A 24,455-nucleotide genomic window follows, 5' to 3' on the forward strand; every position below is an offset into this window, starting at 1 on the left:
ATTTTATATATAACATGTAATAAATATACTTATGTAACTATTATCTTAACGACGTAACTGAATAACACTTACAATTTGTACCAAAACAATAACAATTACAATCGACAAAAATATGGATCCACACACTCCGAATGCCTGGTGCTTGAGTATCTCAATTGTCTTTACATGCAAATGGGCATAGATTTTAAGAACACGTTAATTTTGGAGTTTAAGTTTATTATCAAAAGTGCTTAAAAGTAATAAGCTAGAATAATGGAAATTTCTTATATTAACAAAGATACTTCTTTAGTTCTTTTAACAATATTATACTTCTATAGATCTATCGTGCATAAAATAGGGCATATCTTGAAAAAATATTAATTATCTTACTTTACGACTTTATTCTCTTACATTAAATTATTTATTTTGTAAAGTTTTTCTTTTTTGAAAAATGACATACTTGAGTTTTTAAAAGTTATACCAAATCTCTAATATCTCATTTTATATTAGTACGTAAATGAATATAACATTATAGGTATATATGATTACAAAACAATTGTGAAACCATTAAATTTCACATTGGTAATGTGCTGGTGAATTTTAGAATACTTAAGAAATGTCAAGAAATTCAAAAGTCAATTTAACTAAGACTTTTGGAGAATGCCTTGTGTCGTTACAACAATAATATTGTTAATAAGAAAAATTAAACATAAAAAATCCAAAGTTGGTATACATAGATTGACGATAATTAATATCATATTTAGTGGATTGGCTTATGCGCGGAATACAATGCACTAAACTTAAGCCCTGCTCATTGGCGTTTAAACTAATGAGAGGAGAATGTGGTCCTTATCTAAACACAAGAATAAACAAGTTTTAGTAGACTGTAGAACCATGAAATTACTCAAAACATAAACAAATTCTACTGCCTCTGACCCCATTGGTCATTAATTAGGTGTTCCAACCAAGTGAGCTGATGCTTTCGACCAAAAAAAAACCAAGTGAGCTGATGATGATTTGCTTAAAATAACCCCTCACTTGCACATGAAAGTGACTGCTTTTGGGAGGCAAAACAAGCTTTGCTGAGCTCATTTTCTAGTTAAAAAAAGCACGTTTCTGTTTAAAGAAATGGGTGGCAGAGTAGATCTCATGCACTGCTTGCTCTGTGTGCACCACAAAAGAGGAAAGCACATCATATATATAATGCATATAATTTCACTAACTTTCTTCAAATCCAAGCCAATGATACCAATAATTTAATGGACTCTTGTGCCATCACTCATCAGAACCACTACCATACAAATCTGGAATTTTTAATATAAATTTTGTCCAAGATAATTGGAAAAAATAAAAAAAAATAAAGCTCCTGCCCATTTGTTCTTCTGGAAAGCCAACAAGAAACAAGCAGGCCCAAAACAAGAAAGGACTGTAACAAGTCCGAATACAAAGCAACAGAAGAGAAAAAGCCCACAACAAAAGAAACGGAATCAAAAAACTCGGTCAGATCATATAAATGAAGAACACCAAAGGGAACATATCTCAAAGAAATGGGCCGAAGTTGTTGGAAAGACAGCACATGCTAGCCCAAATGGAAAATACAAGAGTACATTTTTTGGGAAATTCCATATGTATCCAAAAATTTGCTCTCCTTACCCTACATGCTCACTAAACTCTACATTGACTTTATATTTTTTTCATCTACTCACTATACCCTACCAACTTTCCAATTATGCCATGTTTGTTAACCCCTACACTAACATTAGATTTGCTCACAATACCCAACAGGCAACATCTCATCCTCCCCCATCTCATTCTCCCCCACATCCACTATACCCAACAATGGAAAACTAAAGCAAGATAAGGCACTACTCCCCGTCAAAGGGCAAACAACCACCGTTGGCGCTAGGGCCCAGCTTCAGTGCAAGCATCCGATCGCCGGACCACCCACCAAACATTGAAGGTAATCCCATATTTCCATCAATTTTCAGATTGATTATGAAAATCTACCACAATTTATATGATTAAGTAATTAATTGTTGCTATTTGTTGTTAAATTTGATGTTTTGTATGAATTTTAAAATAAAGATTTGTGATTTTTGCAAATTAACGGGGTTCATGGCTTATTTATGTCGGTAGTGGTATGACGAATAAGATAACAGTATTCGATAGCCAAGCACAAACTCCCCCACCCAATGACTCAAAAAATATTTGCTAAAATAAAATATTATCATTTTCAAATCCAAACTTTTAATAAAATACCAAATTCAATTTCTTAATCCAATTACACAATTGTAGTTTCAAATAAATTTCTATTTTTTCTATTATTACTACATTCATTTTTTAACACATGAAATGCGTTGCACGTGGAATCCTTTTGGCATCATAAATGAAGGAGTGCTGCTATTTGCACACCCCTAATTTTCTCTTTGCACACCCCTAACAACCTAATTTGTGAAATTACTTAATTGACACAAAGATAAAAGACCAAAAAGGACAACCTTTATTATTTGAAAAAAAAAAAACTCTCCTTACACACCCCTCCCAACACTCTTACACACCCCACCCAACACTCTTAAACCTCAGCCAAAATAATCCTAAAACTCTCATTGCACACCCCCTCCTCTCATAACCTCTTCTCTTCATTTTTCCTCCATTAAACCCTAAGTTTTCATTTTTCCTCATTGAAAGTGTTTACCCATTTTGGCAAATAAGTCTTCATTTTCATGAATGGAGCCTTCACTCGTCCCTTATTCGCCTTCCGACGAGGTATGATCGTAATTTTTTGGGTTTTTTTTCGTCTTTTTCATTTCCTGTTCGCGGTTCATTCGGCGAACCAGTACCGAACGTTTCTGCATTGTTCGACAGATGACTACCGAACACAACTAACATATTCGGTGGTTAGCTGTCGAATGAAAATTACAAAAAAATTTAAAAAATCTCATTCGGTGACTGTTTGCCGAATGAACTTATAAATTTCGACAGACACATGCCGAACATTATACATATATTCGGAAGACATCTGTCGAATGAAGTATTTTGTTTACAAAAATCGATATTGTTCGGTAGTCAACTGTCGAACTAAGGTTATTGGTTCGGTAGATTACTACCGAACAATATGATTTCGTTCGGTAAGCTTCTACCGAACAGATTCATTAAGTTCGGTAACCTTCTACCGAACATACTGTTTTGACATTATTTTCATGTTTTATGTGTAGGATGATGAACCGACTGAGCAATATGGTGGTGCTTCTACTCGAAACAGCAAGGTTGAGGACTACATTGGGGCCGAGGTCGAGGTCGAGGTCGAGGCCAAGGTTTTGACCGAATACTCACGTGACTATAGTAATGAATTCACAACAAACGAGGTATGAATTTGTTATTTGGGAAATATATGTTGCAAATGTAGTTGAAATGTGAATAATGTAAATTACATATGTGTAGATATTTCATTCGAGGGATGCATTGGTTAGCTGGGCACGTGCACAAGGAAGGACGAACAACATAGTCATTGTCATAATGAGGTCTAATACAGCAGGGGTGGGGAAGAAGAAAGCTAGAGTGTTCCTTGGTTGCGAACGAAGTGGTCACTATAGGCCATCCAAGTATGATGCTGATAGTTGTATAGTAAAACGTCCTAAGGATGGTAGGGACTCTACTACAAAAAGATGTGGATGCCCCTTCTCATTAAAGGGTGTGCAAACTGGTAATGAGGATGAATGGATGCTAAGTGTGGTATGTGGAGTGCATAACCATAGAGTTTTAGTTACTGGTGAAGGACATTCATTTGTGGGGAGATTATCTGAAACAGAGAGTGGGGATCGTCTGTACCCTCCCAAACTGCCTAAGTACTCTCTCGGGACAATAAGGCTCAACAACATCAAAACACCTTATCATCCCTGTGAAGAATGCTATAGCTGGCAATGGGTGTGCTTGTCTTTGGGATTTGTATGGTTCCCAAATAACCTGAAAAAAAACAATAACATTATATAGTTGAAAACATAATATAATCCTAAATTTATAAAAATAATTGTAAATTACAAATCTACCTCGTCAGCCGACAAAACATCAAGTCGTTGCCGTATTCTTTGCACTGCTTCAAGATCACTGCCACCATCCCGCCTTGGAGTCCAGCGGAGCGCACGAGGGGTATTCTCGGAATAATTCATATCGTACGATGGACCGAAAATGGTGTGCATGTGCTCGTACACCCAAGCCTCTATCAGTGTCATATATCCGCCGATTTGTTTGACACCAGCTCGAGAGGCAAATCCAAACTGCCTAAACAACCATGCTAGGCATCCAGCGCCCCATGCATAATGGCTAACGGTGTCTAGATTAGTGAGCAGTCTGAGATATTGCACTTGTACCCTTGTGCCAGTCTTATCTACAAACAGGGTACAACCCAATAAATACAACAGATACGCCCGGGCTGCACATTGGATTTCATGCTCAGAGTCGGCATCAGTGACATCACTAAAGCACGTACGTAACCACTCTAATCGTACGTACTCACCACCAAAGTCCATCAACTGCTCTGATGCCTGATCCCCACTAACTCCTAAATATGCAGTTAGTAGATATTCACAAGTAATGTTATCCTCCACAAGTGTAGCCACTGGTGCACCACCAACCGGAATGCCTAAAATGTTGGCTACATCATCTAGTGTGATGGTCATCTCACCAAAAGGCAGGTGGAATGTATTGGTCTCCGGATGCCACCTCTCAACAAAAGCGGACACCAACACTTTGTCAACCGTACGATAAGAACACTGCACCAGTGATGTCAACCCAGAATTAAGGACATATCCCTTCAACCGGTCATTATCTGTTCTGGCCCACAACTTCCACTCACGAAGCTTGGTGGTTTTGGACATGCACCTCAAAAGCTCCCGTTCCTAATTCAAACATAACCAAAGAAATTCACTCATTATTACTGCAAGTTGCACAAGAATAAAATACCAACTGTTAAAGATCATACCTCGTTGTTCCAAATTTCAGCAGCTACGTGAGTTCCATAACTCCTCAGCAGGGACGTGTCAATGGGACCTCCCGGGAAAGGCTCAGCAAGCTCATTGGGATTATCCTCATTGTAATCCTCAACCGGAACTTCAGCTTGTTCAGGAACTGCCTCACGACTAGCTCGTGCATGTACTAGCCTTCTTCGCCCAGATGCTGTGGGTCGTGTTCTTTGCATATCATCGGCAACATCGGGGACTTCCTCTCTAGATGAAGATGCACCACGTCTGATTCTTCTTCTGTCCTAACCTATAATTTCAAACAAGAAATTGAAAATTGTTTTAGCAAATATATGATTTTTTAAAAGCTAAAAAATAAAAAAAAATTTCAACACAGGTGGTTCGGCAGTCAACTGCCGAGCAAAGTGAAACTGTTCGGCAGTTGACTGTCGAACACAGTTCCACCATTCGGCAGATGGCTGTCGAACCAAAATAGGGAAATTCGAAATTTTCCATTCGTTCGGTAACGTGCTGCCGAACTAATTCAATTTGTTCGGCAGGTAACCACCGAACCAATATTCATTGTTCGGCAGTCACCTGTCGAACCAAAATATGGGCATTTTCTGATTTTACATTCGTTCGGTAGGGTACTGCCGAACCAATTCATTTAGTTCGGTAGATGACTGCCGAATAAAATGAATTCGTTCGGCAGACCAGTGCCGAACGAGCTGCGAAATCAGAAAATGGAGGAACCCCGAAAATGCTCACTCCAAAACCCGAAATCCTCCCTACAAATCTAGTAAAACAGACGAAAAAGGTATTTGGGATGGATTAACTAATTCAAATTAGATAAAAAAGTATTAGATTTACATTTACAACTAATGTATTTGAGAAACTCACTGAATATTAGAGCTGTGGTGGGGATAGGAGTGGCAGAAATTTGATGAGGCCACTGATGGAGTTCACGGCGGTGCTGACGACGGCGATGACGGTGGTGATGAAGCCGGAGATGGGTGTCGGCAATGGTGGGTGTCGGGGCAATGGTGGGTGTCGGCAATGGTGGCTGTGGGGGTGTGTCGGCAATGGTGGCTGTGGCTGTGAGGTGAGATGGGGTGAGGTAGGGGGGTGTGTAGTGTAGATGTGTTTGTGGGGGTGTGTGTTTGTGGGGGTGTGTAATGTTTGGGTTGAGAGGGTGTGTAAAGAGAAATTTAGACATATTTGTGAAATTGGGGTATTTTGGTCATAATAGGGGTGTGTAAAAAAGAAATTTTATGTTTGACAAATTAAGAAGGGGTGTGTAAGAGAAAAGTGTGTGCAAAGAGAAAATTAGAGGTGTGCAAATAGCAGCACTCAAATGAAGTCCTTGCGCACGAAGGATAAGACCTAACGGTCCAGTTCTCAAATCAGATATCAGATTTCTTCTTTATTCCTTGTCCACTTTTTCATAAGTTTAATGCAAAAGAAAAATCCTCTCTTAAACGACACCGTGTCGATTCAAACGACAAGAAACGACGTTTCGCGGTAATAAAAATCCGGTAAAATCGTTTTGTCTTCCGCTTATTTTCGACTCTCATATTACCAACCACCCCAGCAGTAGGGGCAATCTTGAAATTAACGTGTACTTTGGGGGTTTATATTTACTCTTCTTTCTTCTCTTACTCCTTTTTTTAACTTCGATTCTACACTGACGCCATTGAAGAGGAAAAGAGCTCCCAAGGATTTCAGGCTCAGATCTCCAATCAGAAACCCTAGAATTCATTCGAACCATTTATTTCGGACCCTGCGATCCGATCAGGTCCTCATCATTTCCTTCCTCGAATTCCTTCAATTAATAAAAACAATTCGACCAGAGAGTTCGAATGTTCGTCGTTGATCCAATTATTGCTATTTTCTTCGTAATTATTTTTCTCAAAGTGATCAATCTTCATCTGCTTTCGTTTTTATCTGATATTTCAAATATTTCCTGAATAATGCGTGTGTTTGTGTTTTTTATTTTCATTTTTTATTTATTCGCAGCTTATTTGATTTAAATTTAGGTTGCTCTTGTTATGAAGTGTTAGTTTATTGATAGTCGGATAGTGTTTCTGTTTGTTTTCGAAGAACTGAAGGGAAGGAATGGAGAATGAGCTGGAGGTTTTAGAATATTTTGTTGTATGTTTCCTAAGAGAAAGAAAGTCAACTCTAGCAAGCCTATTTACTGAGTGAAACTTAACTGAGCTCGTGTCATTGTTAATTCTTTGTGGAACCAAAATTTCTAGTCATTTTGTAGTTGTTAAAAAATGTGTGAATTATTTCTAGTTAGCTTTCAATGTTTTGAAGTGTATATGTCAATTTTGCTAACTTAATGATGATTCACGATTATTCAATAGAAAGGAGAATTGGGTGAAGGTGATGGGATGGAATTACCATTTGCATCCTAATTATCGGATTATGAAGTATTGATGTACATATAAATCTTGGCGGTGAGGAAGCATGAATATTGTCAAGGGTGTTGCTGACCTTATTCGAAGGACTTCCAGTGGCCAAGATGGAGATTCTGCCCCAAGTTCGCAAGCTCAGAGGCTCTCTCCCCCTGGTCCGAAGATCCGCTTCAGGTACTTATGCTTGGCTATGATTACTAATTGTTTTACTCTGGCATGTTAGATATTTATAAACTGTGGTTTTGTGCTTTCGGTTTAGATGGTTGTTATATTAGTTTGTACAGTAAAGGAGTTTAAACTGTTGTACTAAAAGGACTAATGTGTTTAATTATCAATGCATGATTTCAGTAATATTTGGAAGGAGCTTAGTTAATTTTGGATAATTTAAATATTTTAGTCTTTGGAAAAAACTAAAATTGCTGAGAATATTTTGTTCTCTTCCTTATTGACAAAAAGTGCACCTACAGCTAGCCTCTGGGCCTTGACTCAGTTGGTAAAGGGATGAGTTGGGAATGAGGTGGGTCTGAGATAGGTCTTAGGTATAAATCATAGTATTCTACTGATTAAAGAGTCCACATGAAGGCTAAAGCTATGTAAAGATCGAACCGTCGAAGAAACGTGTTGATCACACTGATATATGGAGAATGAATTCGTTAGAGTTTGGAAGAGAAGATTAATTAGTAGAAAGACTTCCATAGGATCTTCCATCTGGTGATTATTTAAATACTTGACGCCAATATATTCTTTAGCTTCGTTTTCTTCTCTTGGTGTTAGTTCTTGGAACCTTCTGTTCCTTAAAAATCTAAATGATAGAGAACTCCAGGAATATGCCATGTGGGAAAAATTGCTTATTTTCGAGTCGTGTCAAAAATTTCCATTCCTGAGAATCCCCACCTATTAGATTGGATCCAACTAACACATTATGAGAGATGTTGAAGGGGGTTGGTTGCTCCGTTATATGCATGCCAATGGGGCAAGTATGTTTCTCATTGTGGTTCACCTTCATATTTTTCGCGGTCTATATCATGCGAGTTATAGCAGTCCTAGGGAATTTGTTCGGTGTCTCGGAGTTGTAATCTTCCTATTAATGATTGTGACAGCTTTTACAGGATACGTACTACCTTGGGGTCAGATGAGCTTTTGGGGAGCTACAGTAATTACAAGCTTAGCTAGCGCCATACCTGTAGTAGGGGATACCATAGTGACTTGGCTTTGGGTCGGTTTCTCCGTGGACAATGCCACCTTCAATCGTTTTTTTAGTCTTCATCATTTACTCCCCTTTATTTTAGTAGGCGCCAGTCTTCTTCATCTGGCCGCATTGCATCAATATGGATCAAATAATCCATTGGGTGTACATTCAGAGATGGATAAAATTTCTTTTTACCCTTATTTTTATGTAAAGGATCTAGTAGGTTGGGTAGCTTTTGCTATCTTTTCTTCCATTTGGATTTTTTATGCTACTAATGAGTAATGACAGAACACCATGAGCAGTATTGCTCAAGTGAGAATCTCTACGGCCACTGAACAAGTAATTCCCTATTCAATTTCACTAAATTCCCAAGAGCTAACTCACTTTTCTCTTTTGATTTCTGCCCAAGATCCCAATTAATTAAATGTTCATTTCCCCCCTCTCCACTCTCCTCCCCAATAATCTCTCTCTAATTTTTCTAAACCTTAGCTACTTTTCCCAAAATTCTAAAAATGAACATAAATTAACTACTTTTCCCAACATTGTAAAAATGAACGTAAAATAAATAAAGTCATACTTAATACTGGCTGAATAATGGTAAATCTCCCTCTAGAAACTTTGAGAAAGTACTAAACTTTCAACCATACTAATGGTTATTTGCAGTTCAACTACACAATGCACAGTGTAGGCAAGTGTTGTGTGGTACTGTAAATCAAGGAAGACAATACATGTTAAATTTATGGTGTCTGATTTACTTTTATGTGTGACCTATATCTTTTGAAAGTAAGATGTTTTCCATTATTTGTTGTTCACTTGGTAAGCCTTGTGCTGCCCTTTTTTTTTTTTCTTCAGCTGTTAGACATTCCTTTTGTTACACTATCTTGTGGGCATCAATGTGCAGAATTTACTATTTTGGGATGGGCATTTTGATGACTTGGCCTGTTTTTTTACAGTGAAATTGGAGATGAGGCTGTCCTAAATATACTTTGGGCTAGATATGAAAAAGCTGTTGATAAGGTATGGTTGAAAGTTTAGTACTTTCTCAAATTCTTTATCCTAAATTTCTTCAAGGTTCTCTAGCTTCATAGAGGCTTCTTGCAGTTTTTTTTTTTTTTTTATTATGTAAAAGCATTTTCTTTTAGAGCCATATTTAGTTTTTCTAACCATGATGATATGTATATTACATGTTCAGAAGAAAAGAGTGATAACCTAACCTTCATGAAGCTAGATAGCGTTCGGGAAACGTTTTAAATATATAGTTGAACCATGAGGTGATGATCAAGCTTGTAACACACAATAGGTCCAGAAAATGCATCATCTTCTGTCACTTGCCCAGTTTTTGAGGATTAACTCCCTTCATCTGAAGCTTATCAAATTATGTAAACTAACTTTTTACACCCAAGCTTGCTGCTAGTTCTCTTTCTTGAATGAAAAAAATAGAAATTCTTTCTTTTTCTTATTTGCTTCTTTTTTGTTTTCTAAAAGACAAGGAAAGGTTTCCATTGTTTGGGTTGGTGGCCTAGGTGTGGGGAGAGGATCAGGTTTTGGTCGGCATTGTGGGCATCCATATCTTCAGATTTTAGGGGGATTTCTTTTTCTGCTATAATGATAGGTTTGAAAGCTGCTGTATGTTAATGTCCTAGTTTAGAGGTTTGTAGTGTTTTGATTTAGGGGGTGGCTTTCCTTGGTGTAAGAGGTTCTGTTGTTGTGGACGCCTTTTCCACGATATGTATTTGGATGTTTATCTATAATAAAAGTATCTGTTTCTTTACAAAAAAAAAAAAAAAAACATCAGACAAAAATGAACAGAAAATAATACCATGATCAAAACATCAGTAGTCCATCAAATGAATATGAAGGAAAATGATTTGATGATAGTGAATGACAATACTAACTTTTCATGTTCCTTGTGAGCTGTAGTTGTCCTATCCCTGTAATTTTGTGATATTTTATTTTGTTCACTCAATATATGTAGGTGGAAAAGAGGAGGCTGTTTCATGTTTTTCTCAAGCAGTTTCTAGTTGTATACAAGAACTGGGAACCAGTAAATTTTGGCCAAATGTCAGATGCTGCTTCAACTACCAACCAACCTGCAGAGCATTCATCACATTCTGATGATGTTATTGGCTGCTTTGCTGGACATCCTGCAGAGGTCATTTTAATATTTACTGAAGAGATTACGCAATTAACTGCTATGGTTGCAGAGTGTAAGTTGAACTTCATGTTTGCTGTTTAGCAAATTGATTTGGTGTGCCTGTATTGCTGCATTAAATGGTTTTTGCGAAACAGAATTTCTTTCTTTATCTATGAGCTCTTTTGGCCACATGCTTGATATCCCTTTTAAATCTAATCAATAATGGTCTTCTTGATTAGCCAAATATTAAGAGCCCAATTTTGGAGATTAGTATTTTTTTTTTTTTTAAATTCTATGAAAATGACACTTTTTCTACTCAAGTTGAGCAGGGACGTTAGATTTCATTTTTCTTATGAGAAACATAACTTTCATTAATAAAAAAAAAAGAGTAAAAACAGTGAACAAGGAGTCCAATAAAATACAAATCTATAGTAAACTCCACAGTTTACTATAGCTTTCCGTTGAGTTGAGTAAGAACCTTGGAAATCAACTTCATGGTTCCCAATCTTCTTTCCAGAAAAATGATATTAGGTCATCCTTGAGGTAGTTATTGCGTGTTTCTTAAATCTAATCAATATACTTCTATTTTTTAAGTTTTTAAATTTATTATTATTATTACTATTATTAGGGAATAATTTAGCTATGCCCCACAAACTTTGACCCTCGTTCCTCTTTTGGTCCCTGATTTTTTTTTTGGTGTTAAATCGATCCCTCTTTATATTTGTGTCAAAATAGTCCTTGCCGTAAGCTCAGTCAAGAATTTTGTCAAAAGATGGTTAGACCACTTTTACAGGGCTATTTTTGTCAGTTCAATAATAATAGTCAAATAGAGTTGGGGGTTGACGAAAATAGCCCTATAACTGTGGTCATGTGGGTGGAGTCAATTAGAATTGGAGTTGATAAAAATAGCCGTTAAAAGTGGTCACGTGCGTGCCACGTGACAATTTTTTGACAGAATTCTTGATGGAGCTGACGACAAAGGCTATTTGACACAAATATAAAGTTCAAGGATCAATTTGGCACAAAAAAATTCAGGGTCCAAAGGAGAACGAGGGTCAAAGTTCAGGGGGCATAGCTAAATTTTTCCCTTATTATTATTATATATGAACACTGAGGCTGTTTGGGCTTCTGTGTTAGGGCAATTTATGAAAACTGAGGCTGTTTGGGCTTCTGTGTTAGGGCAATTTATGAAAACTGAGGCTGTTTTCTGGTCTGATATATTATTAGACCGGAAGGCAGCTGTTCATTAGTTTTGAATATTGTGTTTGTATTGATAGGAATGGGCTACTTACTATAGGTTCTACATTGTAATTAGTGGTGGATATCTTATCCACTGATCTTGTGTTGTGTTAATAAATGTATCTTTATTTTCAAAAAGAAGCTCTTGGGATGGTTGCACCTTGCTGGAAAAGCTGTTTCAATTTGAGTTTATTTAGGATCTTGCAGTTTTAACTACTGCAAGGCATGCTCAAAATCTTTCATTTTTGAATTGCCGTCTTTTATCATATATTTTATTGTTTTGGGAGTTGATTTTACTTGATAATTCAGCATGGTAGGCATTCATGCAAAACTGAGTTTTTGATGTGCCTTTGGGACAAATTTGTAATTCCACACCTTTTATTTGAGTTCCAGTCCTCATCTAATAGCATCTTGTTTCAAAGTTTTGGCGATGTAAATTTATGTGTGCTTGGTTTGGAAGGGGTTTATGAACTTTTTCTCTGGTTCATGGTACATTGAGATTTACCACTTATATTTGCTTAATTTTTTTCTTCCTTATGGCCATTTTTTCTCCCATATTAATAATTATAATCTTCAAATTGCATTTTCTTGCTATGTTAGTTCTGTTTACTTTTGTTTTTCCCATGGTTGATCCAGTAAACACCAGTACAGTTCGTTCATCAGCAGACTTCTCCGGCCATTCCACAATCTTGAATATCATTTCTGATGGGATTCCACTCCTGGATGCTCTTATGATTGTTACTTGTTCATTGCAAAATTGCAGAGTTTTTGGATACTATGGTGGGATTCAAAAGCTTACAGCATTAATGAAAGGTATTTTCCCCATTATTATTTTCTAGTGTACTTTCTTTTATGATGGCACATTTTGTTAGAAATATATTTAGTGATACTGAAAGTTTATTGTTTGTTGGAATTAGATTTCGTTTAGCACTGATATTGAGAAAGAAAAAAGGATATGGTTTTAGTATATTCCTTAATTTTATCTATTGTCTAATACAATATTATACAAAAATTTATTCTTATTTAATTTTGGAACAAAGGAGATAGAACAATTTTTATTTTATTTTATTGTTTAATAGGAAACGAGAAACTTGAAATAATAGGAAAACAGAATACAATCAAAAGTGGGAGCAGCAGTCCACAAGAGAAGAAACCCTCAACCTACATAATCAAGGACTTTGAAACTAACAACCGAGGAAAAACACCCTACAGCCACAAGAAAAACAGAAACAGGACCACCAAGACTCCACATGTATACTTCCATTTCGTCCATCTTATTTTAAATTTGTGAATAATATTCTTCTCATTTTTTTTTATGAGAAGTAATGTTTACTAATAGAATGAGAGTACAAAATGGTGAACAAGGAGTCCACCAAAATTCAAGAAGAGATAGATACAAGACACCAGCAAAAACAATTCTACATCAGCTATAAACATTAGCACCTTGACAAGCAAAATATTCTACATCACCTAACTACAACCACTAACTCACAGATGCTTCATGTTTTGAAAATATAATAGAAAAAGAAGAATCCCTAAATTATGAAGAAACAGAGATCCTTTATTGGGCCCAAAAGCGGACCCTTTCCCATAAATGATGCACCTCCTCACCTTATTTTTGTGTGTGCAAATTCTGAATCATGAGGTACCTGATCCACCAGACTTGATGATTTTTTTATGATTGATCTTGTGTCAATTGCTGCTAATTTTACATTGTGGTTTTTGTTTGTTTCAGGGGTTGTTGTCCAACTTAAAACAATAAGTGGGGCACTTTCTGCTGGTGAAAATTCATCTAACTTTAATGTGGAGAGGACTGGACTCCTGCAACAAATACTTGTATATGTGGTGTCAATAATATGTAGTTTTATTGATTTAAATTCAAATGTATATGACAAAGGTCAGTTGTATAGTAATACTATAGGTGTTGTTTCAAGGGGTGCTGCTCCAGTTGACTCTTCTAGCAGTTCAAAGGTTCCCTCTAGTGAAATAAGGTTACGTTGGCATCAGAGGGCAGTTGTGTCTGTGATGGAAGCTGGTGGACTTAATTGGTTAGTAGGTAAGGTAGGCAATTTTTAGTTATAATACATCACATCTCAACATGGTAACACACCGTAAAGTAGTACCAGATCCTTAAAAATAATTTTTTTTAGTCATACCAGCTTAGACATTTCATGGATACAGTTTGGACATTTTCCAAACATGATTTGATTATTTTTTCCTCTTTTTTTTTTTTTATTCCATTTTTTTCTAGAAAGTATGGAATCTGATATTTATGAATTTTTTTTGTCTCTCTTTTTTAAATTTGAATATTTGTTTTATACAACTTTTTGTATCTTTGAGCTCACTTATTATTATTATTGTTAAATTATTATTAGTATTATTTTATTTTTGCTAAGGACATACATCGAAAGTGCTAAATATATTCTTGAATACATGTGCACGTCCTTGCCTTGTGTAACCTAGTTTTTGAAAATGGCGTAATCGTATCCAGTCAATGTTCATAATTTCATTGGTACCACCATATCAAACAGTCTGAACTTCTTAAATGTCTGATGATTGTTTAGAACTAATCCATCATTATACTGAAATGAAAAAACCTTGTGACTGGTCACAATGCTCCACATGCTTATATCTCAAGTGTGTGTGTGCTTTTCTTCTTTTAAATATTATTTAACTTAAGTATCTCTCTGCCTTCAATTCTATTTCATCTCTCACAGATTGTTGGCTTTCTTTTCCTTCTTTGCTTGCTGTTGCTTGTGAATGAATTAAAAAAATCCCGTTTGGCACTGCTTTTAAAATTGGCAAAAGCGCTTTCAGATTAGTAAAAGCGCATTTAGTTGCGTTTGACAGAAATAAATAAAAGTGCTTCTGGGTTATAAAAACGCTTTTAAGTGGTTTTTTGAGAAGCACCTGACAGGTGCTTCCTCAAGAAGCACTTCCAAGTGCTTTTGCATGAAATACTTGAATTTTTTATAAAAGTTTATATGTGCTTATGAGCAGAAGTGCTTCCAACAAAAGCGCTACTGATTATAAGCGCTTCTAAGAAGCAGTGCCAAACGGGCCCTTGATTTGATATGCTTTTGGAAAATACTATAATGCTGAGTACAGCCCAAAAAAGAAATAGACTACAAAGAAATTTTTTTAAGAGTTGAATAAATTTCTATTTTGTCCCAGTTCCTATTCTCCCAAGGTCCTGCTCTTTTCTACCCCTTCCCCTCATTTTTAAACTTTAAGATAGCATTTGAGTTCCCTGAAGACCCCACTCCTTATGGCATTTGTATGTGATATTCCTTATATTTAAATTATAGTAGTGCCTTTTATAAACCATGAACCCTCTTTGCTTCTACATTTTCAATGACGGAGCTTGATCTTTTCCCAGAACTGCTGCGTGTAATCAGAAGGTTAAGCATGAAAGAACAGTGGACGGATACATCACTTCTGTATTTGTCTTTAAGAATTCTTCATTCAACATTATCTCAGAACCCTCGTGGTCAAAATCATTTTAAAAGCATTGGAGGACTTGAAGTTCTGTTGGATGGTCTTGGAATACCGTTGAATAATGGGCTAATACTGAAAAACTCTGCGTGTACTGTTGAGAAAAGGTAATAATTACTCCTCACATGTGGTCTTGCATCTTGAGATTCATTTATCTTGTGCTATCACCTGTTTAAAATTTTCTGAAGTTGTTAATGAATAGTAGTAAGCAACATTTCGTTGATTTATGGTTTTATTAAGTTTGAGGGATTCAGTTTATGGATCTTTCTAAGGTGGGAAGGGTTATGCCTTCTTTGATCCAGTGCAAGGTCATCTGGCCTAGTTTGGTGTATTGATTGCTTGTTTGTAACTGGTCAACCCCTATATTTCTCTTTTAATTTTTTAAATCATGTAAAAGACAAACTTTTGTTAGCGAGCAATTTCACATACCCTACCAAAAAATTAAGTAGTAAATCATGCAAAAAAGGGTGAAGAAGTTTGGTGAATAGTGTAATTTTTTAACCTGAATATAAAATATTTGTGATCACCAAAAGCAGTTGTAAAGGGAGGAATTTGTAGAATGTATTTTCCTATGCTTTCATTTTGTTCTTTCAAGGAGTAATTTAACCAACAGAATAACTTTTCGCTTATTTAAAATTGATTTACCATGCGAACATTTCACTTATTCAGAATTGATTTACTATGTGGACTTAACTATATTAAGGTTAAAGGATTTGACAGCAATAGACGTAGAATGTTTGAAGTATTGCTTATGTTAGCAAGATTTATTAGCAATTAAGTGTCATTTTTTTTCCAGTTTGAGATCTAGCACTTTAATCATATTTGTTAAGAGTGAAAGAACTTAAAACCATTTTTTCCAAAGGATATTTTCTGTTTGAAGGGGATCTTCTGGCTCTCTCTCCCGTATGCTCTGATATATATCTAATATTTCATCGCAGATATGAGAATCCCTTGCTAAAAATTTTCCAGCTCCATGTTCTCTCTCTGGAAGTTCTCAAAGAGGCTGTGTATCCTTTCGGGTCCTTTGTTGGTTAATTTATCAAAATTTTTGTACTAAAACAAAAAAATAGATATATGAAGTTCCTGATTTGTTTTTTTTTGTTTTTTTTCAATTCCATGAATGAAAGTTGTGATTCTTGTTCTGTGTACCTTATGTGTTTATTGGATCAATAAACTATTTGGACAACATTTTTGGACCACATCTCTGGTAGAGGTGGGAGCATCATGCACTTTTGAGTCCCACCTCTGTTTGTGGTGTGGTCTACAATGTGATCCATGTTGCATTACTTCTATTGGATTTATGTTCGCACCCACTGAATTTCTTGGAGTCCTTCTATGCATATGTGCTGTGTGGATGCATATACAGTTGAATTTAAGTGTTGGGTTTACTGTCATGACGTCTCACATGTCATATCACATTGAATCCTGTCTGTCCTGATAGGGGAGTTTTTCCGGGGTTCGGGGTTTTTTATTGCAAGTCCTTTTTCTTGTCTATGCTAGATGATCCTGTTCATCCCATTTTTGGTCCTAATAAGACAATTTGGAAGCTTGGGGTTCCGACTAAAGTTCAAAATTCTTGCTTGGTTGGTGGCTCATGGTAAAACCAATACTTGCGATATGCTGTAAAGGATGAGATCCTATGCTTCTCTGTCTTCGCATTGGTGTGTTTTGTGCAGAGCTGTGGGTGAATCATCCAAGCATATTATGCTACATTGTTACTTTGTGTCTATATTTGGAGTAGGTTGTTGCTTGAATTGGGCGTGGAGTGGGTTGTTCCTTGAAATTGCTATTTATTGATGACTGAGATCTTTTTTGGAGGGAAGAAGAGTGGACTTTTATTTATTTTTTAAACAACTTTCAAAGATAGGGAAGAAGAGTGGACTTTGTTGTGGGACAGGATTAGGTTCCTTGCCTCATTGTGTGCTTCTTCGTCAAAGCACTTTAGGGATGTTCCCTTTAGTGCGATTCATCTGGATTGGTATGATGTTTTGTACTAAGTGTGGCTGATTGTTTTCTTTTGTTTCTAGTTGGCCTTGGTGTGGCCTCATTGGTTTTGTTGTAGGCGGCTTGTTTCTGATAGACTTCTTTCCCATATCCTTTTGTAACAATACTATGTTTTCCCTCTTTATAGTGGACGTCATGTCCCCTGTAATGTACTCCTTTATTTTAACTTAATGAAAGTATGTTTCTTATAAAATAAAAAAAAATGTTTTCCCTCTTTTTATAAAGTTCTTGTTTCTTATAAAAAATGTGTTGGATTTTTTTTTATTCGGTTACTAAAAAAGTGTTGGATTTAGATGCTTTTTGTGTTTCATGGGAGTCTGCCCGAATAAAGGGAGCCTTGCATTTTAAGCCCCTTGTAGTGCAAAGAAAGTACTGGCCTATTCAGTATTTTTCCATTTGACGCAACAAGGTCCGCTTTAGTTTTGGCTTTTCATTATTCTCTGAGTTACTGTTTATCAAAAAGTAGGGGGTGTTTGTATCTGTGCCACAAATTTGTCATGTATGTTCTCAGTGATCTGCAACAAACACTATTGATGCCCTTGACAAGTATGCAGCTTTGGGAACATCAGCAACTTGCAATTTCTATGTGAAAATGGAAGGGTTCAAAAATTTGCAAATAGCTTTTGTTCACCTGCTTTCATGCTTCAAGAGTACAAACAGCAGACCAAGGATTTGTCTTGTCAGCATGATTTTCAAATGCCTATGGTTGACTTTGAAAGTCAGAATACTGTGAAAAACCATGTAACAGAGATTTCTGTTGCAATTCCTGCCAATGGTTCTTACTCTCAACTTTGGAGTGATTATGTTGTTAAGTTGAGCAGGGTATTTTGCTCTTTCCTTCCCGCTTCAGAAGATATTAAATCTCATGATGTCGAAGTGCCCACTGGTCGAATTTCCGTGCCAGTTTCTTCATTGTATGGTGAACTTTCAATCAAATGGGTCATGAGGGTTCTTCTTACAGTGTTCCCCTGCATTAAGGCCTGTTCAAATCAAAATGAATTTCCCAGCCACTTAAGGTGCATGTTATATGTTGAACATTGTATCATTTTACGTTTCTTTTGTTGGATGTTCACTATTTATTAGTAATGTTACCTCTTTTTTAATATACTTGTTTAATTTCTCTGTCTCTTTCTTATGACTCTTACTCTTTTTTTTTTTTTTTTGCTTGGTTGGTCCATTATCTGCAGGGTCTTTGTCAATACTCTGCAGCATTGTGTGTTAAATGCATTTAGGAAGGTTCTTGTTTCATCCCCCGTGTCACTCAAAGTATTTCGCGAAGAGGGAATTTGGGAACTTATATTTTCTGAGAACTTTTTCTATTTTGGACCAGTTTTTGAGGACCTTTCTGGAGAGTGTTGCACATATAATGAATCCTCAAGGACACATGAAATACTTTCTGCTTCTAATGGCATCAACTGTCAAGCAAAAGTTTGTGGGATTGAAATTCTCCAAATGGAAGTGATTTCATTTGTGGAGTTCTCTGCAACTTCTAATGGAAGTGCACATAACTTGGTAGGTTCTCCGTTTTACTTGATGAGGTGCTTTTTGTGAAATTTATTCTTCATTGAACTTACATGTTTTGTTTTATGTAACTGGTCAAATGAACTTGCAATTTAGCGTAAATAAATACAGAGATTTATTGCTCTGATAGCCGTAGTAAAATAACATATTACTTAAGTATGGATGAAAAAGCGATTCTAGGGTTTGATATGGGTATGAGGTGTTCGTGAAGGCTGATAAAGGTATAAGGAATGCAATATTGTTTTGGATTTGTTTGTTGCTAAATTTCTGTAGCCCAAAAGTTCTGTCAGGAGATGAACTGAGGTCAACAATGTATATCAAACTTAACTCAACAACACACATTTTTTTTTTTGGATAGGAAACAAGAACTTTTATATTAAAAAATGGAAAAGAGTACAATCAGAAGTGGGCCAGTAGTCCACAAAAGAAACTACCCTCAACCTACAAAGACAAGACACAAGAACTGGAAAAGAGAAACCACTACCACAAGAAACCCAGAAAACATAACACACCAAAATACAAACATAACACTGAGAAACCACTACAAACAAAACAACACACTTACATTCTATCAAATACTTCCCCTCATGTGTGCACACACACTTATGTAATTAAATTGCGGGATTTGCACATGCAGAAAAGGAATTATAAAATGGGGGCCTAGGATTTGAATACAAGACCAAACCTACAACAAAGACATGGTACTATGTTAAGTTTCTGTTCATCCCATAAGTTTAATTATTCAGAGACAGACCCAACAATGATTATCAATCTCACTTGAATATTGTGCACTAGCACTTGTGAAAATCAGGGTACTGATACTTCTTTTATTTTTTTATTTTTATGATAAACAAATTTATTAAACACAGAAACATAGTACAAATTACAAAAGCTCAGTGGACAAGAGGTCCACCTTCATTCTGATACAAAACAACTCAAAACTAAAACTCTTCCTACATCTACCTCACAGGGTCACAGCAGGATCCCTGGAAACTGGAGACCCTGATACCTCTTGCTCTGTTGTTGTTCCAAGAAATTGAGGAACATAGAAACTTTGTTAATTATTATCAACTAAGATACAAACAGTCAACAAGGAGTCACCACAAAACAATGCAACTAAGTACTGAATTGTACAGCTTCCAAAAGTAGAAAACAAAAACAAGGCGCAGTTTCTCTATGCAAAACAAAACAGCATCTAAATAAGTTATTCACACGCAGCACCTTTTCAGTCTATCAAAATAGCAGAGAATGATAGCCCCTTAAATTCTACAGTTACTGAAGCCCAAAGAAACGAACAAAATCTGATTCTTCCTTATTCTAGGTTCACTTGGTAATTGTTTGGCATCATTATTACTTGATGTGATATCTCCTGAAATCTTGATGTAAGTGAAATAGCAAGTTCTTTGTGGTTTATCCTATGCAGGAAATTGTGTTCGACAGGGGAATGATATGCTTATTCTGAATATGCTGAATATGTATCTTTCTATGCATGTATGTAACTATGTATATATATATATATATATATATATATATATATATTTTGATAGGAAACAGAAACTTGTATTAATAGGAAAACTGGTAACTTTGCTTTAATATAAATATGGAGGCATACATGTAAGGGCTGAAAAAATTGTCAATGCTTCTGCTTTGTTCCTCATAGTAGTTGTAGTTCTTCAAATCAATATCTGGATCATAATTTTCTGTATCTTTGCTTACTTCTTTCCTTTTCTGTGTTACGGCAGCCTGAATTGTCTGCTTTGTTAGATGCCCTTGAACAGTCTGCTTGCAATCCTGAAGTGTCTAGTGTTCTTGCCAAGAGTCTGCTTCGCATCTTACAGCTTTCAGCCGAGAAAACTATTGCTTCTTTTAAGGCAGTTAATGCATTTCCTCGTGTGCTTAAAGTTGCTTGCATTCAAGCCCAAGAATCAAAAAGGTTTAGGAATCTAAGCCCTTCTGCTGAGAGTAACATTATTGAAGTAGTTCCAAGTCATCATAGATCCAATTCAAATGACATGACACAAAGATGGCTCAAATGCATGGAAACATTAATGGGGCTCTATATGGAATTTTTCTCAACAGCAGAAGATGCTAGAACTTTGGTTTTGCATAGTTCTGAATGTATTGGTTGTTTGTTTGATTTATTCTGGGAAGAAGCTTTTCGAGATAAAGTGCTTAAGCATATACTTGAGCTGATGAAGGTATTCCTTTATATGTTATAGTTCATTTGATATCTAGTTTCTTGACTTTTAGAGGTTTTTTTTTGTTTTTGTTTTTGTTTTTGGTTTTGATTTTTTTGTGAGAACAAAATTTATTATATCAAATCACGTTACAAGGTGCATGGAATCAGTGAACAAGATGTCAACCATCATCTAGTTGGTTGACATCTGATTACAAATAATATAAGCCACCCCAAAGACGCTTGTTTTGAAAACAAAACAAAACAAAGAGTACAATTCTATCAACTTCCTACATAACTCGAAAGACCTAGACGATCCCTACCCAACCATAGCTCACCAATCCAGCAACATAACAGAAAATGATAAATCTCTAAACATTGGCAGTACTGAAGCCCATAATGATGCCTAAAACTTGACTTTATCCCAAGAGGTCTCCACATCATCCCCAATATATTCCACAAAGATTCTTGACTGTTAAAATTTATCAATTGATTAAGTTTTAATTCTACTTTGGATTTTTCTTTATTATATTTCAGACCATACCATCATCTGAAGAAGATCAAAAAGCAAAGTTGCAGTTATGTTCTAAATACTTAGAAGCATTCACTCAGATAAAGGAACGGGAAAAAAGCTTTGCAGAACTATCTATCAATTTACTAGTCGGAATGAGAGATATGCTCCAGATTGATCCTGTGGTATAATCTTATGCCTTGGTTTTATTCTCATTTTCAGTAGTCATTTTTTTTATGCCTGCTCCATATGTATTGGTGGATTGGCTTATAGGTTGTTTGATGCTTCAATGTCTCATTAATTTGTTTTTTTTTTCCAGTACTATCAGACCTTGTTTCGTGATGGAGAGTGTTTTCTGCATGTTGTCTCTTTACTAAATGGTAACCTTGATGAAGCCAGTGGAGAAAAGTTGGTTCTGAATGTCCTTCAAACTCTTACCTATCTGCTGGCAAGCAATGATGCCTCAAAGGTATTTCTATTTTTCAACCTAGATGGACATATTGTCCGTCTTTTCTAGTATTTCTTTTTTTCCATTTTTAAACAATGTTTGTTTCCTATAAAAAAAGCGAAGGTCATCCTCTTTCCTATGTTGCTTGGCTCTCAATTATGTTGGTGTTATTATGTAAGCATATGCATTTTTTTTGGGTGTTACAATTTCTTTTCTTGTTCGTAATTCTAGGTTTCTAGCTAATTGTATTTCTTGACTGGCTAATATATTTTTGCAGGCTACATTTAGAGTTCTTGCAGGCAAGGGATACCAGACATTGCAAAGCTTACTGTTGGAGTTTTGCCAGTCACGCTCAAGTGAAGGACTTTTGAATGCGTTGCTTGATATGCTTGTTGATGGAAAGTTTGATATGAAAGCAAGCCCTAAAATAAAGGTGTCTACATGATACAAACCTTTTCCAGAAAATTTGGAATATCCACTTTCAGGGTTTTTCTTTCTCCATAATGTCCACAGATTTATTATCTTATTTTTGAGTTTTATATTTATGCCAAATATCCCTATGCAATTGAATGCCTGAGTGCTAAATCTCACTTGTAATTTTTTTTTCTTTTTCTCTTTTGTTTTCACGCAGAATGAGGACGTGATTATACTTTATCTGAGCGTTTTGCGGAAGGTTGGTGATTCATTTCTATTATACTTCTCTTCTATTACACTCCAAATTTCCTCAAATTTGGATTTCTTATTTCTCTACAAAAGCATTATATATATATATATATTTTTTTTTTGAATTATTGATCTGTAAACTACGTTCTACTATATCATTACTTGCTATTTTATGATTGGGCAGAGCAGTGACTCGTCGCAGCATAGCGGGCTTGATGTGTTTCAGCAATTACTGAAGGATTCCATTTCCAATCGGGCTTCTTGCGTCAGGGCAGGAATGCTTAATTTTCTTCTTGATTGGTTTTCACAAGAAGATAATGATAGTGTCATCTTGAAAATTGCCCAATTAATTCAGGTCGTTGGTGGGCATAGCACATCTGGGAAGGACATTCGCAAAATCTTTGCCCTCCTGCGAAGTGAGAAAATTGGGAATCAGCAGCAGTATTGCTCACTATTGTTGTCCAGTGTTTTGTCAATGTTAAATGAAAAGGGACCTACTGCCTTCTTTGACTTCAGTGGGAAGGATTCTGTAAGTCCTTCGGCTGTCTTTTAAAGCTAGTTTAAGAACAATCACTTCTAGCTCAAATATTTTATGACTTCTTTAAATACCAAAACTGTATGTAAGCTTCTGTAGTGTTTTAAATTAGTTCAGTATAGTGATACTTTGGAGTAGTAGTTCAGTTTGGTCTTTCAAATTGTAACTTATTTTAAATTAGTTCTCGTTAGGCCTTTTGATACTATATGTTAAAATAGGAAATATAAATAAAATTTTGTATAATTTTGAATTAGGCCTCCAGTCAAATCCTTCCTGCTTTTTTTAGATTTTCATATTCATATTTGTATTTTCTGTTACATATTTATTATTAAAAAAGTAATCAGAAACAAAATAAACACTTTATAATGACAATACTAAGAAAATAAGAATAGGATGATTCTATTCTACAACCCAAGAAATTATTTATCCTCACCCAGCTACTCTTCACAACCAGATCCAAGTTTCAAAAATTAAACTTTTACCCAACACACCCTTATATATTCAAAAAACTTATTTTGAAATAAAAACACCTGTGCAGGTGTCTCTCTCTTTTGTTTCAAAAACTTATTTTTTTTCTGTCGTGACTTCTCTCTGATCCTCTCTCTCTCTCCCCTTATTTTTTTAAAATTTTTTATTTTACTTGTAGGGGATCATAATAAAAACACCTGTGCAGTGGCCTCTCTACAAGGGCTTCTCTTTTTCATGTTGGCTTAGGGTAGAAAATTTCCCCAGAAGTGGAACGATGGGGCTTTTCAATTTTCTTACAGAAAATGGAAGAGGGTGCATGGCTGCACTTGCCAAGGACAAGCTTCTTTATGAGGTATACATATTTCTTGAGGAACATATCTCGTGCTTGAATCATATTCTAACTGAGAATGTGTTAAATTATGTAATTTTAGTTGCACATTTTGTTCAGACTTTGATTTGTTGCTAACATTGGTTTAATTTGCTTCACATTTTATGCCGTTAAGCTTACTGCCACTGACATGCCACTAATGATACGTCTCTCATGAATTTTCCAGTCAATGAATCTGAAGCGACAATCTGTCCAGCTACAGGTAAATATTGCCAGAAAGAAATGGCATTTTTTATGTATAACTCATAGCATTGGAAGAGCATTTTCCGGGGGTAGCTTGTTGAGGTGTTACGTGGATGGCGACCTTGTTTCTTCTGAAAGATGCAGGTT

General features: G+C 35.8%; 2 protein-coding genes across 5 annotated transcripts in view; both read left to right on the top strand.

The window, feature by feature from the left end:
- Window positions 1–6,617: 6,617 nt before the first annotated feature.
- LOC147285256 (binding protein) overlaps window positions 6,618–24,455 on the top strand; it is a 35,951-nt gene continuing 18,113 nt past the window's right edge. The window contains exons 1-18 of one of the 4 annotated variants that reach the window (XM_086245516.1): window positions 6,618–6,729; window positions 7,304–7,528; window positions 9,497–9,560; window positions 10,519–10,750; window positions 12,553–12,729; window positions 13,652–13,972; window positions 15,296–15,518; window positions 16,350–16,418; window positions 17,970–18,431; window positions 18,603–18,927; window positions 20,679–21,134; window positions 21,650–21,808; window positions 21,943–22,092; window positions 22,349–22,504; window positions 22,703–22,744; window positions 22,919–23,263; window positions 23,916–24,089; window positions 24,292–24,452. In XM_086245516.1, the coding sequence (XP_086101642.1) occupies window positions 7,407–7,528; window positions 9,497–9,560; window positions 10,519–10,750; window positions 12,553–12,729; window positions 13,652–13,972; window positions 15,296–15,518; window positions 16,350–16,418; window positions 17,970–18,431; window positions 18,603–18,927; window positions 20,679–21,134; window positions 21,650–21,808; window positions 21,943–22,092; window positions 22,349–22,504; window positions 22,703–22,744; window positions 22,919–23,263; window positions 23,916–24,089; window positions 24,292–24,452 (3,638 nt within the window). In that variant the 5' untranslated portion in view covers window positions 6,618–6,729; window positions 7,304–7,406. Of the gene's footprint in view, window positions 6,730–7,303; window positions 7,529–9,496; window positions 9,561–10,518; window positions 10,751–12,552; window positions 12,730–13,144; window positions 13,169–13,651; window positions 13,978–15,295; window positions 15,519–16,349; window positions 16,419–17,969; window positions 18,432–18,602; window positions 18,928–20,678; window positions 21,135–21,649; window positions 21,809–21,942; window positions 22,093–22,348; window positions 22,505–22,702; window positions 22,745–22,918; window positions 23,264–23,915; window positions 24,090–24,291; window positions 24,453–24,455 lie in introns of those variants that run through there. The other 3 variants (XM_086245520.1, XM_086245517.1, XM_086245519.1) reach the window with 3 other exon arrangements.
- LOC147285257 (cytochrome b) lies at window positions 8,274–8,825 on the top strand (the record flags this gene model as incomplete). The annotated part of the gene is made up of 1 exon (XM_086243817.1): window positions 8,274–8,825. A coding segment is annotated over one exon (552 nt), but the record flags the coding sequence as incomplete, so codon positions are not given.

This window comes from Dryas octopetala, chromosome 5 (genome assembly GCF_963921425.1).
Source record: "Dryas octopetala chromosome 5, drDryOcto1.1, whole genome shotgun sequence".
Classification (NCBI taxonomy): domain Eukaryota; kingdom Viridiplantae; phylum Streptophyta; class Magnoliopsida; order Rosales; family Rosaceae; genus Dryas; species Dryas octopetala.